The following is a 12,552-nucleotide window of genomic DNA, read 5'->3' as shown; positions in this document are numbered from 1 at the left end:
AAATAATTTTAAATAAAGTGAAATATTTCTATAACAGTCGGTATTTCTATATATTCCACCTTGACTTTATTATTATTATTAATATGACTATAAAAACATAGTAATAACCCTGTAATAACCTCTCCACATCCTATTACTTGTTGCAGGCCTGCATTGATGACAACCTCGACATGGTGGAGTTTCTGGTGGAGCGTGGTGCCGACATAAATCGACAGGATAACGAAGGATGGACGCCCCTGCATGCTACAGCTTCCTGCGGGTGAGAATAACCCGATAATATATATATATTTTACCGATTTCTAATAAAAATTCCATTCCAAATAGCTTCATGAGCATAGCTCGGTATCTGGTGGAGAACGGCGCTGATGTGGCCGCCGTTAATAGTGATGGTGACTTGGCCCTGGATCTGGCCATCGATGTCCAGCACATGGCCATGATTCACTACATGGAGAAGATGGTGCAGGAGCTGAACATTGATGTGGAGCAGGCCCGCAAAGCCGAGGAGCAGGCGATGCTAAACGATGCCAAAAAGTGGCTGAGAAGCGACGCCGCCGAGGTGGACAGGCCGCATCCGAAGACGGGAGCCACGGCGCTACATGTGGCCGCCGCCAAGGGGTATACGAAAGTGCTGAGCCTGCTGCTGGCCGGGCGGGGTAATGTCGATCGGCAGGATAACGATGGCTGGACGCCGTTGCATGCGGCGGCGCATTGGGGCCAGCGGGAGACGGCCGAGATGCTGGTGGAGTCACTGGCCGACATGGATATACGGAATTATGCCGGCCATTCATGCATCGATGTGGCCGATCGGAAAATAGTCAAGTTCATGGAAGATCTGAGGGCCAACAAGCGCAACAAGCGGCGACCATCTAGTCAAATCAGGTACTTAAATATATTATTAAATTAAAATTCAATTAATTAATAAAATTATGTTAATTTTTAGCAGAATCTCAGATGCAATTGAAAACCATGTGGAGAAGACGCCCACGAAACTGGTGCGCGTGGAAGTGAGAACTGATGCCACAAAGGATGGTGTGTACAGCTTAAGGACTAGTCTAATGATCTAATTAAGTCTTTAGTTTTATTAATTAAGCTTTCTTTGGTTTCTTGCACACACACACTCTTGTGTTCGTCCTGATTATTGTCCTGTTTAGGTTCTCATGCGCGCTAGTCTGTTGTTTTTGGAGCATTTAATCGTCAAACATATGCCACTGCCTCTCGTATCTCATTATTTGCCTACATATCGATCATATCACTCGTAGCATTGTATCTCTCTTTATGTATCTTTCTATCTATCTGTATCTATATCTGTATCTGTCCCTTGTCTTTGCTTGTAAATCACGCACACTGCAGCTGGCAGCAGCTCAAGTGATCCCGCCGTGGCCACCAAGGCTTCTAGTCCCAATCCTGTTGAAGTTGAGGATCCTGAAAATGGCGACTCTGAGGAGCTAAGTGATTCCACAGAGAGCTCACACTCCACCAGCATGTCCGAGAGCGAAGGTAGTCGGCATTTGTTTTGAGGATATATCTCCTTAAGATCCTATATGTGCTAAGCTCACTTATAAAACTAACTAATTGTTTTAAGTATTTTTAATTAAAAAGGTTTTAATAAATGTTTTTTTAATATATTTTTTAGCCGAAAATGTAAAGCCTAATCAACAGATACATGCTGCCGAGCATACCGCCGAAGAGGAGGCACCCTGGAGACGCAAGTTGCCACGAAACTCCAATGATAGTCCCACTAATAATCGTAAGAATGGTATTATTTTTTATAAATAGGCTTTTAATTATTTTATTTTTTATAATTTTAGAAGTTCCTGATAGAGAGCTGGTCAGCAATAGCTCAGAGACCGCCAACGATGTCATCTTGCGACGCACCCAGAGCTTTGAGAATGATCAAAAGTGAGTTGTCCAGATAGCCAGGTTAAGTCCTAATCCCAGACAGAAATGCGTGCCAACACACACACACACAACACATCAAATCACATCACATCACAGATTAACCTACATTATAAATAAATTATATAATTATTAATCTGCGACTAAAAGAACTTGGTTTCTTGATTTGATTTTGCAGTTTGCGTTTTTTGTATTTTTTTAAATTAAAATATATATACGTACTTAGCTTATCATGGTTCTCACAACAACAACAACAACATACAAACCACATTTATTAACAACCCATTCATTGATAAAAAAACTTATCATTTGTGAATCAGAAGAGGCCTCAGCCAGTTGGCCATTTTAAAGCGCAAACTGCAAAAAAAAATTAAAATAAAAAAGACTCAAGCTCCTTATTAATTTTTAAAATTATTTTCATTTTGCTTTATATTCTTTTCTATAAATAAAAAATAAAAATACAAAATATATATCACCAACGCACCACCACAACAACAAACAACAACAAAAAACTCATCAAAAAACGCTTTAAAAAAAAATCTAACCTGCCCGCCTCGCTCGCCCTCGCTCTCCGACCTGCTCTGCCTGACCGCCCGCCCGTCCGCCCGCCTGCTCTGCCTGCCTGATTGCACCACCACCTGACCACCACCACCACCACCATACGACAGATTTTATCAAAAATACAATGAACTGAGAGCCCGCATTAAGGCCAATTCCTGTCCCATATTGCCAGCAACGGCAACTGCTCAGGCCACTGCTGCCAATTCCAATAACAATAATAATCTAAGTAGCAATAATAATAATAATAACAATAATAACAATAAAAGTGCTACAACAACAACATCAACAACATCAACACCAATCAACAACACGCACTCGAACACCACCACCAACAATACACCAACAAGTACACCACCAACTCAAGTAGCAGGATCAGCATCGGCCTCTCATCAATTATATAGCGTACAAAGATCGGCCTCACTCAAAGATAACTCAATGTTCTACAGGTTTGTTCCACATACACCCATGCACCTTGAAGGATCAGGACCTATTGATCTGATCCTTCAAGGAAAGTAACGCCTAATCATAGCTATTAATTAGTAACTAACTAACACTCTGCTTTCGCTTGGCTTCCTCTCGTCTACACTTCCAGAACTCAGAACTCATTGCACCCTCCAACTATTTAACATAATTTCCTAGGCCACGCACCAACTAGGGTCTCTATCCGATTATATAATATATAACTAATAGTATATATACTCCTTTCTATAGGAAACCAACAACAGGCACAGTTGCCACACCCACAAGCACAGCTTCACCGGCCAGTCCAGCTATTGGAGTCACCCCACCCATACGCAGGTGAGTTTTCCACAAAAACAAATCCCATTTTTAAGAATATATCTTAAACTTCTATTGTCGATCGGTGGTTATAGCCAAGTTTCAGTCAAGAGTACGGGCCAGAGCGATAATGTCAGTGATGTGGAGAGCTCCAAGCCGCCGCCCAAGCAATCGGCGGGCAATATAATCAAGAACTTCTTCAAGTAATAATCCTCCAACCAGTTAATGTTGAAGCTAACCCTGCTAGACAGCTGCTAACCCTTAAGAGTCCTTTAAAAACTGGCTTAAAAAGCATGATAGGTCTTAAATGTTTTTGTTGTTACTTTTCCAAGGCTCGAAATATTAAATCCTTTATATATATGATACTAATCCTGATCATCTTTATCTTGTAGATCCTTTGTGCCGCCGGTACGTGACGAGGAGAGCGAAACGCAGCGTAAGGCCCATGCCAAGCGTGTCAGGGAAACTCGGCGTTCCACCCAGGGTGTTACCCTCGACGAGATCAAGAGCGCCGAGGAGTTGGTCAAAAAGAAGAACCTCGGCATGGCCAACAACAATAATAACAACAACAACACAACTACTACCAGCAGCAGCGTAAGTACTCTCAGCGTCCAAAAGTCACAATTTCAAAAAATCATTCACAATCACAACAAAAATTCAAAATCAAACATTTCACACTTCGTGCAGGAAATTATATATCAGCCCTTCCCATATATAGTATCATAGTATCATATATAGAGAATCGGTAGATCCATCCCACTGTACTCCAATGTTGAGCAAAGACACACCAGATCAAGAAACAATATTGCTTATATATGGTTATGGTGTCCCCTCCCTCCTATTGTCTCTCTGTTTATGTGTTAGTGTTATACATACATATATGTTCCCTCACGCACACTATATATCATTAAAGAATAAAAAATATTATCATAATATATATTTTGGAGTGTGAGTGAACTTTATTACTAAAATATTAGTAACTATTTAGTTTAGTAGTGAAGAGAATGCAATAGGTTGCTCTAGAAACTATGATTTGGAGGTTAAGAGAATACTTCATGTTGAAACATGTTGGAATAGTGTGACCAGCTGCTTTAAAGGGTCTAGAACACCTCTAGCTAGCTTGAAAAAAGAAAACCTCTTGCATTCTAATTCTGAATCATCAGTCTCATCCATCAATCAGACATCATTCTCAATCAGTTTGTTGATCGATCGCCAGATCACAATTAACCAATCAAGCTGCCCAGCTCTGCTCAGCCACGCCCCTTTTGCCCGCCTTTAATGAATGACTTTCCAATCATCGTCAGAGATCAGTGAACCATATAGTAGTGTACCATTTCGAGTTGTATTTTCGTTTCTTAAGTTTATGTTTCTCTACTATGAATAGTTTTTAAATTTTTTTAATTTTTAAAATATTTATTATTATTGTATGTACGTCTAAGCATGTCCCATTTGCATGCCAATTCGAATCGCGAATTATTTTTTATTTTTTTTTTTCCAAAAGTGAGACCCTCTTTTGACACTCGCGTCCATCGTTTTAAGGACAACTAGTTCTTTTTTTTTTATTTGTATCACGTTCCGAACTAATATTATTAACAGAACGAATCAAGCTCAACATCCACCACTCAGGAACAGGAGCAGGATCAGCCGCCGCAGGAGCAGCAGCCACCGCCACCGCCCACCACACCGCCGCCCACATTAATACCCACCGATGAGACGGAGATCGAGGCGGTGATCCCCACCAGCGATGCCAATGACACCACTGCTACTTTCACCCTGGCCGCTCCCAGGAGATCCCTTTCTGGGGATGCGGATGCCAACAGCGATGCCGAGGTGGACCAGGCCGTGGTCAGTGCCAGCTATACGATAGTTTCCCGGAGGGAGAAGCAGCCCGACAGCCAAGCGGAGACTCAGAAGACTGATTCAGTTGCCAAATCATCGAGTATAGAGAGTCGGCCGGAGGAGGAGCCGCATGTCAGGCCCACGGATCTACCACTGATTCCAGCCCCAGCGACGGAGGCCATCAGGTCATCCTCGGCGGCCAATACGCCGGCTGCCCTCGAGAGTCCAGTGCGCTTGCGGGACAAGAGGGGACTGTCCAGCAGTCAGGATGCGGAAACCAAGTCCGATACTGCCTCACCCGTGTCGGGTCATCCGGATTTCAATGCCCGGGACTCGCTACTCAGTCTATATGCTCGACGAACAACGGATACTGGTACTGGTACTGGTGGTGGTGCGGGCAGTGGGGCTGCATCCACATCCACATCGGCTGCAGAGCGGCGTCCGTCTTGGCGCCTGAAGTTCGATGCCGGCTCCAAGGTATGCCCACTACACCTTACCCCCCCTCCCCCCCAAATCGACTAGCCGCTAGCCTAATCCCAACCTCAAGACTATATATCGTGTGTGTGTGTTTTTTTTTTTCGATCTATAAGTGTAGCATGGATGTATTATGATATGAGTGTATATAGTAACAGAGATATCCTTGGCTTTAGCTGATTTTTATAGATTTTCTTAACCTGGTTTATAGCTTAAGTTTATTTAGGTTGTTTTTTGATATTTTTTATTGGAAATTATATTTTTTATTTATTTTTAAAAAATTTTTAAAAGGTTTTAGAAGCTCTACTAGTTAACTGCTTGCATTTATTATTTAATTCTTTTAAGTTTCTTTTAGTACTGCTTGTTTTCTATTTAAGTTAAGCCTGTTTTTTATTAAATTAAGATTTAATTTTAATTATAATTTTATTTCATTTGTAAATATTCAAAACATTCTCCTTCAAAAACATTATTGTTTTCTGTACATAAACACACTGAAGCTAAAGAACTGCTTATTAATTGGGCTGATCTTGGCTTTAATAACACTTATTAGGCCTCAGCATGCCTTAGTACATGTATTTATTTTAATTATTAATTATTTTCGATTTAAAAACTAATACCAAATGGTTCATGAACTTAGACTAGGTTGTGGTTTATGGGTTGTGGGTTCTAATTTAAAAAAAAAGTCAGAGACTGACTTAGTTACTACTAAATGTTAAGTATAAACTATTTCCCGCTGCATTCCAAGACATAGCTTTTTGTAAGACAAAATAAACACATGGCACACCCAAAAAAACATTTCAAAACATAACTCTTTAAACTCTTAAAATATTTAATCATTTTCTTAAATATAAATACTAATTATAAAAAATTAAACCATATAGTTTAAGCTGGAGGATATAACCAGTGGTGGCACATATCCGCCCAACAACAGCACTATTATACCCAGTGCTCCGGCGGTAATGGCAGCGGCCAATCTCTCCACCGCCACTGGAGTCCAAAGGCGCATCAGCAGTGGTCCCAATGCACGTGAGTTTTATTTTTCTTAAATTATATATTTAATATTTAAATTAATTTTTAAAATTCTCCTTTCAGTAAATGCTTCAAATCAATCGCTCAACTCGGTGGGTCGTCCTGTTTCAGCGCCCAGCGAGAGCACAAACAACAGCTCCTATGCCACGCCCGCGGCTCGCAAGTACGAGACAACTGCCACCTCCACGGGGACGACCACAACGGTGGCCACTACCAACAGCTCCTCCTCCGCCTCCTCCTCGAATTCAGTGTCTGGAACCAGTGCCAATCATGCTACGGCTACCAATGCCACAGCAAACCATGACGATAAAGGTGGCTGTTGGATTAGCTTGATTCTAACATAGTTACTAATTAATTTTTAATATGACTCTAGATAACGACAAGGAGAACGATAATCGCACACAGACCGTCATACAAAGGAGACGCAAGCCAAAGCGCCGATCCACCGGCGTGGTGCACATCGATATGGATGTGAGTATTTATAATCCCGTCGTGATATCTTAGAGATACATCATTTTCGTGCCTAATTGCCAGGCAAGGCTGTTTGTCAAAATAAATGAGCCATTCGGCTTGCCAACTATTCCTCTAATTAGTCGAGTGATTAAGTCTGAAATTTCTTTTGTTTTCATTTTACAGGAACTGGATCCCGAACGTCAGAACGAATCGTCCAACAACGATAACGAAGACAAGGAAAAGGAGGTGAGTTTTTCTCTTAAAAATATATATATATCGTATCTCTATAAGGTATAACTACCAACAACAAGTCTTTAGATTTCTTTTCGCACCTTTTGCCAAGTAATTATAATTTTTGTCAGCCGCACAATCTCTTTCTCCACATCTTGAGGCACAATTTTAGATTTTAGAGCGTCAGAGCGTCCTTCAAAGTAGCTGCGTCTTTATACGCAGTCTGGTCCAATTAGCGGGCGACCCAAAAATGAAATTATTATTATTTTGTCATATTTTTAAAATGTGCGCACGTGTCATTGTGGCTTTCTATCTATTAAGAGCTATAGCTTTTGGTGTAAGTGCAAGGTGAAATCGGCAAATCCTTTCATGGCCGAGGTCAGAACTATTAGTGCGCATCCAATTTGCATAGAAATTGTAGAATTATAGAAGACGAGTCTTCAAGCGAACCTGTTGACCATTTATCTGAGCAAGTGTCAGCGCCGGTGTCACCTATTATTTAAAACTGACACAATTTTTGAGTGCATCGCTGTCATTAGTGTGCCATGGTGGCTTGTTGCTTAAAGCGATTATTAATTGTTTTGTTCAATGGACTATTTAAAAGATGTCAAGAGATGGATATTATACTAGATACTTTAATAGATACTAGGATATCTAGTAATTAGATAGATAGATTACTAGATAGGACACTAGGATGGTCTTAATCATGTAACAAATGTCTGTAAGGAAGTCTCTTTGCTGACCTTTTTTTTTATTTCAGTCCAGTGTTGTAAAGTGATTTGACAAACAAATTATTAAATATATTTAACCTTTACTGTGCGAAGGAAAAAATTACCTTTTTTAAATTTTTGATGCAAGTCCTTTATGAACTTATGAGACATTAAATTTATGAATGTATGTGCACCAAAAATTATAATAAGAATTTTGCAGCAATACTACCTTTCAAAATTTATGAAATATTTGTTTATCTAAATCAATTTATACCAAAATTATAAAATTTATAAAACAGCAAATACTTTTGAACTCAAAATAAAAATTAAATTTTGGAATAATATGGAGCGAAATTATAGATAGCATTGTGGGTTTTTTAATATAGGAGGCATATTTAAACCCTAGTCGCCGTCTAAGGGTTCCAAAATAATTTGTTAGTCAACACTGTTTCACTCACAATCTGCCATTTTGTTAACCGTTCTAGTTATGGTCTCTTGATTATGAAGAATTAGACATTAAAAGTCTATTTTTAAGAAATATCTACCATCTACACTAATTACTCCAGGCAAGGCTTATTCACAGGTATAATTATGGAGGTCTGGATGGAGGTATAGGTTATGGAGGTATAATTAAGCCTATTTTCAAGGATGTAGTAATGTTAAAACCTCCATAAACTGCCTCTCTTTTTAAAACTTGTCGGTGTCTTGGTTCCTTGTAGAATCATTATAACATTCCTTAGCGGTTATAGTTATGGTCTCTTGACCATATGGAGAGATAGGCATTAACTATTATAAGTCTATTTTTAAGAACTATCTACTAGTTGGGGCATTATTACAATTTAGTTATATTTAAACCTATTTTCAAAGATGTATTACTTTTTAACTGCCTCTATTTTAAAAATATTTAGTGATTCTTGGTTCCTTGTAGATCCATTAAAACATATCTCAGCCCCAATCCATCTAAACCTGGCAGACCAGATGACGCTGACTGTGTGTCACTCGCCTCTGATTGACGATGTCAAGTGTGTCTGGGGGAGAAAGCATTCTTCAGTGCACTTTCTGCAAAAATCACTTTCACAATCGCTCGACAGTTTTGCATTCTCTAACAAATTGGGCAATTACCGAGCCACAGCCCAAAACAATAGAATTCAACAATAATAATATAAGAACGTACATCACGTACATTGAACTTTGTTTTTGGCCACGGCAGAGGCGCATTTTGTGGCTAAAATTATAACAGTTTGCAACAGAAGGCATTTGCTTCCTCATTTCTCCCAATTGGGGTTTTGGCAGCAAAGGGAGCAGCGAGGCAATAGTCATGTTCTATTTTTGGCCAAAAAATAAAAATGCATTCAACGAAAGTGTAAATGTACAAGGGGCGTGCTTTTGGCCCAGTTATGAGGGGGGGAAAGGAAAAAAAAACTCCACCTCTCCAACTATTAGTGATAATTTTAGAGGAAAAACTAAAATAAGATTTAATGTTCCTGCCAGCCTGCCTGCCTGCCACTCATGTCAATGACTTTTTTTCGCCTTTTGGCCCAGTTTATATAGTGCCTCTCAGCTGCTGCTAGTGTTGTTGTTGTTGTGACCCCAGCATAGTTAACAATTTTGCGTCTCGGACATTGGGCCAAATACGTGTGCGATTTACTAAATTTAGATTCAGACACGGGCCCCGAAACCAGGTGAAAAGCGCACTTACCTCACATTTCTATGAATTTTCTTTGGGGTTTGCGCGCAATTTCAAGTGAAAATTCGCCTTAATTTTTGTCCATCCCGTGTCGTCGTCATGTTTTTCATATTTGTGGTTTTATAATATTCCGGATTATTTGTGTTCATTTTTCCGGCTTTTCTTCTCTTTAAGAGAACACACCAGACTCTTTAATTTCCCGGCTGTGCTCTTTCGTATTTATATCCGATGGCTTTCAAATAAAACATTTCAGATCGCCAGCCAGCGCCACAGTTGAGTTTCGTGCGGCCAGCACACCGGATCATCTCAGTTCGATTACAGTTCAGCCAATCCTAAGACATTCAATCCAAACAATCAAGTCTAAACTTTAATGTAAATTCCAATTAAAGACTGGAATCCAATACGTCAAGTGCAATGAGTAGTCTTTCAACCAAAAAACCACAAAAGCTGTCGAGAATGTGTCAATAGATCAGTTTACCTCCTGGGATTAGTGGAGGAGGAGGAGGTGGCTGGGGCCTCCAAAGTTGTTAGCCAACTCGATGTTTGCCTTTTTTGGCCAACTGTGTGGTCACAAGTTCTACCAATATGGTCAACTATTTTGATAAGTTTTTAATTTGATTTCGTGACTAACTATTAAATGTTAAAGTTCAAAAAGATATAGCTTAGTTTGAGATACAAAGTTGAAAGATATTTCTTTTTTTCGTAAATCCCCTCCATGACACAACAGAAATTTAGCAACAAATATTATTATTAGAGAAGGAAAATGTTTGAAAAATTATTGCAAAAGGCCAAACATTAAAAGCCGCTTCATTCATCGTCCTATAGATAGACGTGTTATATATATAGGAAGAGATGTACAGATTCTCATCTAGTAGGAAACAGACTCAGCCCCCTGATAAATTATATGCATTGAAAGCATTGGCTGTGTTTTTGTTTTGTATCGCGTGGGTGGAGGATAGCAGCAGCCTCAACTTTGGAGCAACAAATAAATACCAGGTCCCCCATTTATCAGGTTTTTGTATGTGTTTTCAATCCGAGAGCATCCCGTTGTTATAACACTAGCTAGCCAGGGGGTACCAAAGGCCCCCCAAAATCTGAAAAGAAAATTGTCAAAATTTACGGTTTGACGTCATTTTTTCCCCCAGAAATTGGTTTACCGGTTGGAATTGCGGACGTACTGAACCACATGTCAATATTGCGTTCTCTGAAAGATCCGTTGGGGTATAATATACCCCAGAAAGATATATATATAGACATCCCCCTGATTCCATACACTTGTAAACATCAAGAAGAGTTGTTTGTTTTTCCTTCAGGTTTGTTTATGCCAAATTCATGAACATTTTGGATGTATCGTTCGCTTTGATTATAATTGTACAGCTGCGGCAAAAAAAATAGCACTGAGATGCACAATTTTCTTTTTTGAAATATTTTTTGAAAACTATTTGTTTTTTTGGCTTCTTAATGGAGTTTTTATAAACATTAGGTTATTATTAAACAATATAGAGCGAATTCGACCTCGATTTTAACAAACTTTAGAAAATTTTTAAGTAAGAATGATAAATTTGAGCATTTGACGCGGCAACAAAAATAGCACTATTTTTTTGAAAACATAAAAAACTTAAAAAAAAACATGGAAACAACCAGAAAGTATTCAAATTATTATTTTAGATTGTAATCTTTATCTAAAAAATGCATTAATAATTTATTTTAAAGCCTTTGGCAGAAATGACAGCTTCACAATGTCTCGGCATTGAATTTACCAATCTTTGGCCCCTTTCCAGTGGGATATTGCTCCAAGACTCCTTGACAGAAAGCCCAAAGCTCCTTATTATATTTTGGTTTTGTGTTGGAAACAAAGTTATTCACATCAGACCACCAATTTTCCATAGGATTTAGGTCTGGGGACTGAGCTGGCCAATCCATTACATGGAGAGATCTGTCTTCTTACCACTTTCGAGCTTTATTGCTGGTATGCTTTGGGTCATTATCCTGTTGGAAGACCCATAACAATTGCATTTCATCGTCAGCATAAGGCAGCATGACGTTTTTCAAGATTTCGGAGTATACGAGTCGATCCATTATACCATATTGAGACCAACTCCGTTATACGAGAAGCATGCCCAAACCATAATACTGGTTCCACCGGGTTTAATGGTATTGTACGTAAAGCTGGGACGGTATTTCGAATTTTGGGGTCGCCTTACATATGAACGAGATCCTTTTCCTCAAAATTGAACGATTTTGCTTTGATCGGACCAAAAAATATGTCTCCATTTTTCTGCCGGCCAACTCGGATGTTCTTTGGCAAACGAAATCCAACTTTCCCCATGCTTCACACTCCAAAGGGAAACTTTTCTGGGGCTGTGGGGACTTAAATCGTTTTTTTTAAAGCAATTAAAGCAAATTCTAATTGATGCCGAAATATTTATCTGCATTTTTAGCTCAGTAGCCGGATTAAAGGGCGACTCCTTGCTCCCACGAACTAGTCGGTTGACCTGAAATTTCGACATGGCGACCTTTCTACCGCGGTTTTCTGCCTTAGAAACATATTTTAATGAGTTACTAATCATTTTATTTGAGAAACCGACAATTCTCGCCACCTGAGCATACGTTTTGCCTTCCTCAATAAGTTTTTAAAAGATTATCCTTTGGTCGTCACTACAGTGCCTTTTGTGACCCATATTTATTTTTTTTCCGATCTAATTCGTAAGAACTCTGTTACTGCAATGCTCTCTAATGTAATCAGTAACTAAAAACATCAAAAAACTTCCATAAATTTGAATCTTTGATCAAAACCATTATTAGTGCTATTTTTGTTGCCGCTCTCTTTTGCATCTTACTTGCTAAAATGCCCAATATATAACAAACCGATGGCTAATTGAGATTTAATTCACT

At 39.2% G+C, this 12,552-nt stretch overlaps 1 protein-coding gene across 15 annotated transcripts in view; it reads left to right on the top strand.

Annotated features, from left to right (window-relative positions):
• The window catches only part of Mbs (Myosin binding subunit), a 29,173-nt gene that overhangs the window by 9,917 nt on the left and 6,704 nt on the right, over positions 1-12,552 (top strand). For 4 of the 15 annotated variants that reach the window (XM_070279273.1, XM_070279278.1, XM_070279272.1 and 1 more), the window contains exons 3-16: positions 147-259; positions 325-879; positions 941-1,029; positions 1,634-1,747; positions 1,809-1,899; positions 2,565-2,903; positions 3,169-3,255; positions 3,330-3,437; positions 3,627-3,828; positions 4,831-5,550; positions 6,429-6,573; positions 6,640-6,888; positions 6,950-7,047; positions 7,213-7,275. In XM_070279273.1, coding sequence (XP_070135374.1) covers positions 147-259; positions 325-879; positions 941-1,029; positions 1,634-1,747; positions 1,809-1,899; positions 2,565-2,903; positions 3,169-3,255; positions 3,330-3,437; positions 3,627-3,828; positions 4,831-5,550; positions 6,429-6,573; positions 6,640-6,888; positions 6,950-7,047; positions 7,213-7,275 — 2,973 coding nt within the window. Of the gene's footprint in view, positions 1-146; positions 260-324; positions 880-940; positions 1,030-1,633; positions 1,748-1,808; positions 1,900-2,564; positions 2,904-3,168; positions 3,256-3,329; positions 3,438-3,626; positions 3,829-4,830; positions 5,551-6,428; positions 6,574-6,639; positions 6,889-6,949; positions 7,048-7,212; positions 7,276-9,916; positions 10,030-12,552 lie in introns of those variants that run through there. The other 11 variants (XM_043209596.2, XM_070279281.1, XM_070279282.1 and 8 more) reach the window with 9 other exon arrangements.

Source organism: Drosophila bipectinata, chromosome 3L (assembly GCF_030179905.1).
Source record: "Drosophila bipectinata strain 14024-0381.07 chromosome 3L, DbipHiC1v2, whole genome shotgun sequence".
Taxonomy (NCBI): domain Eukaryota; kingdom Metazoa; phylum Arthropoda; class Insecta; order Diptera; family Drosophilidae; genus Drosophila; species Drosophila bipectinata.
This window is presented reverse-complemented; position numbering and strand designations above follow the sequence as displayed.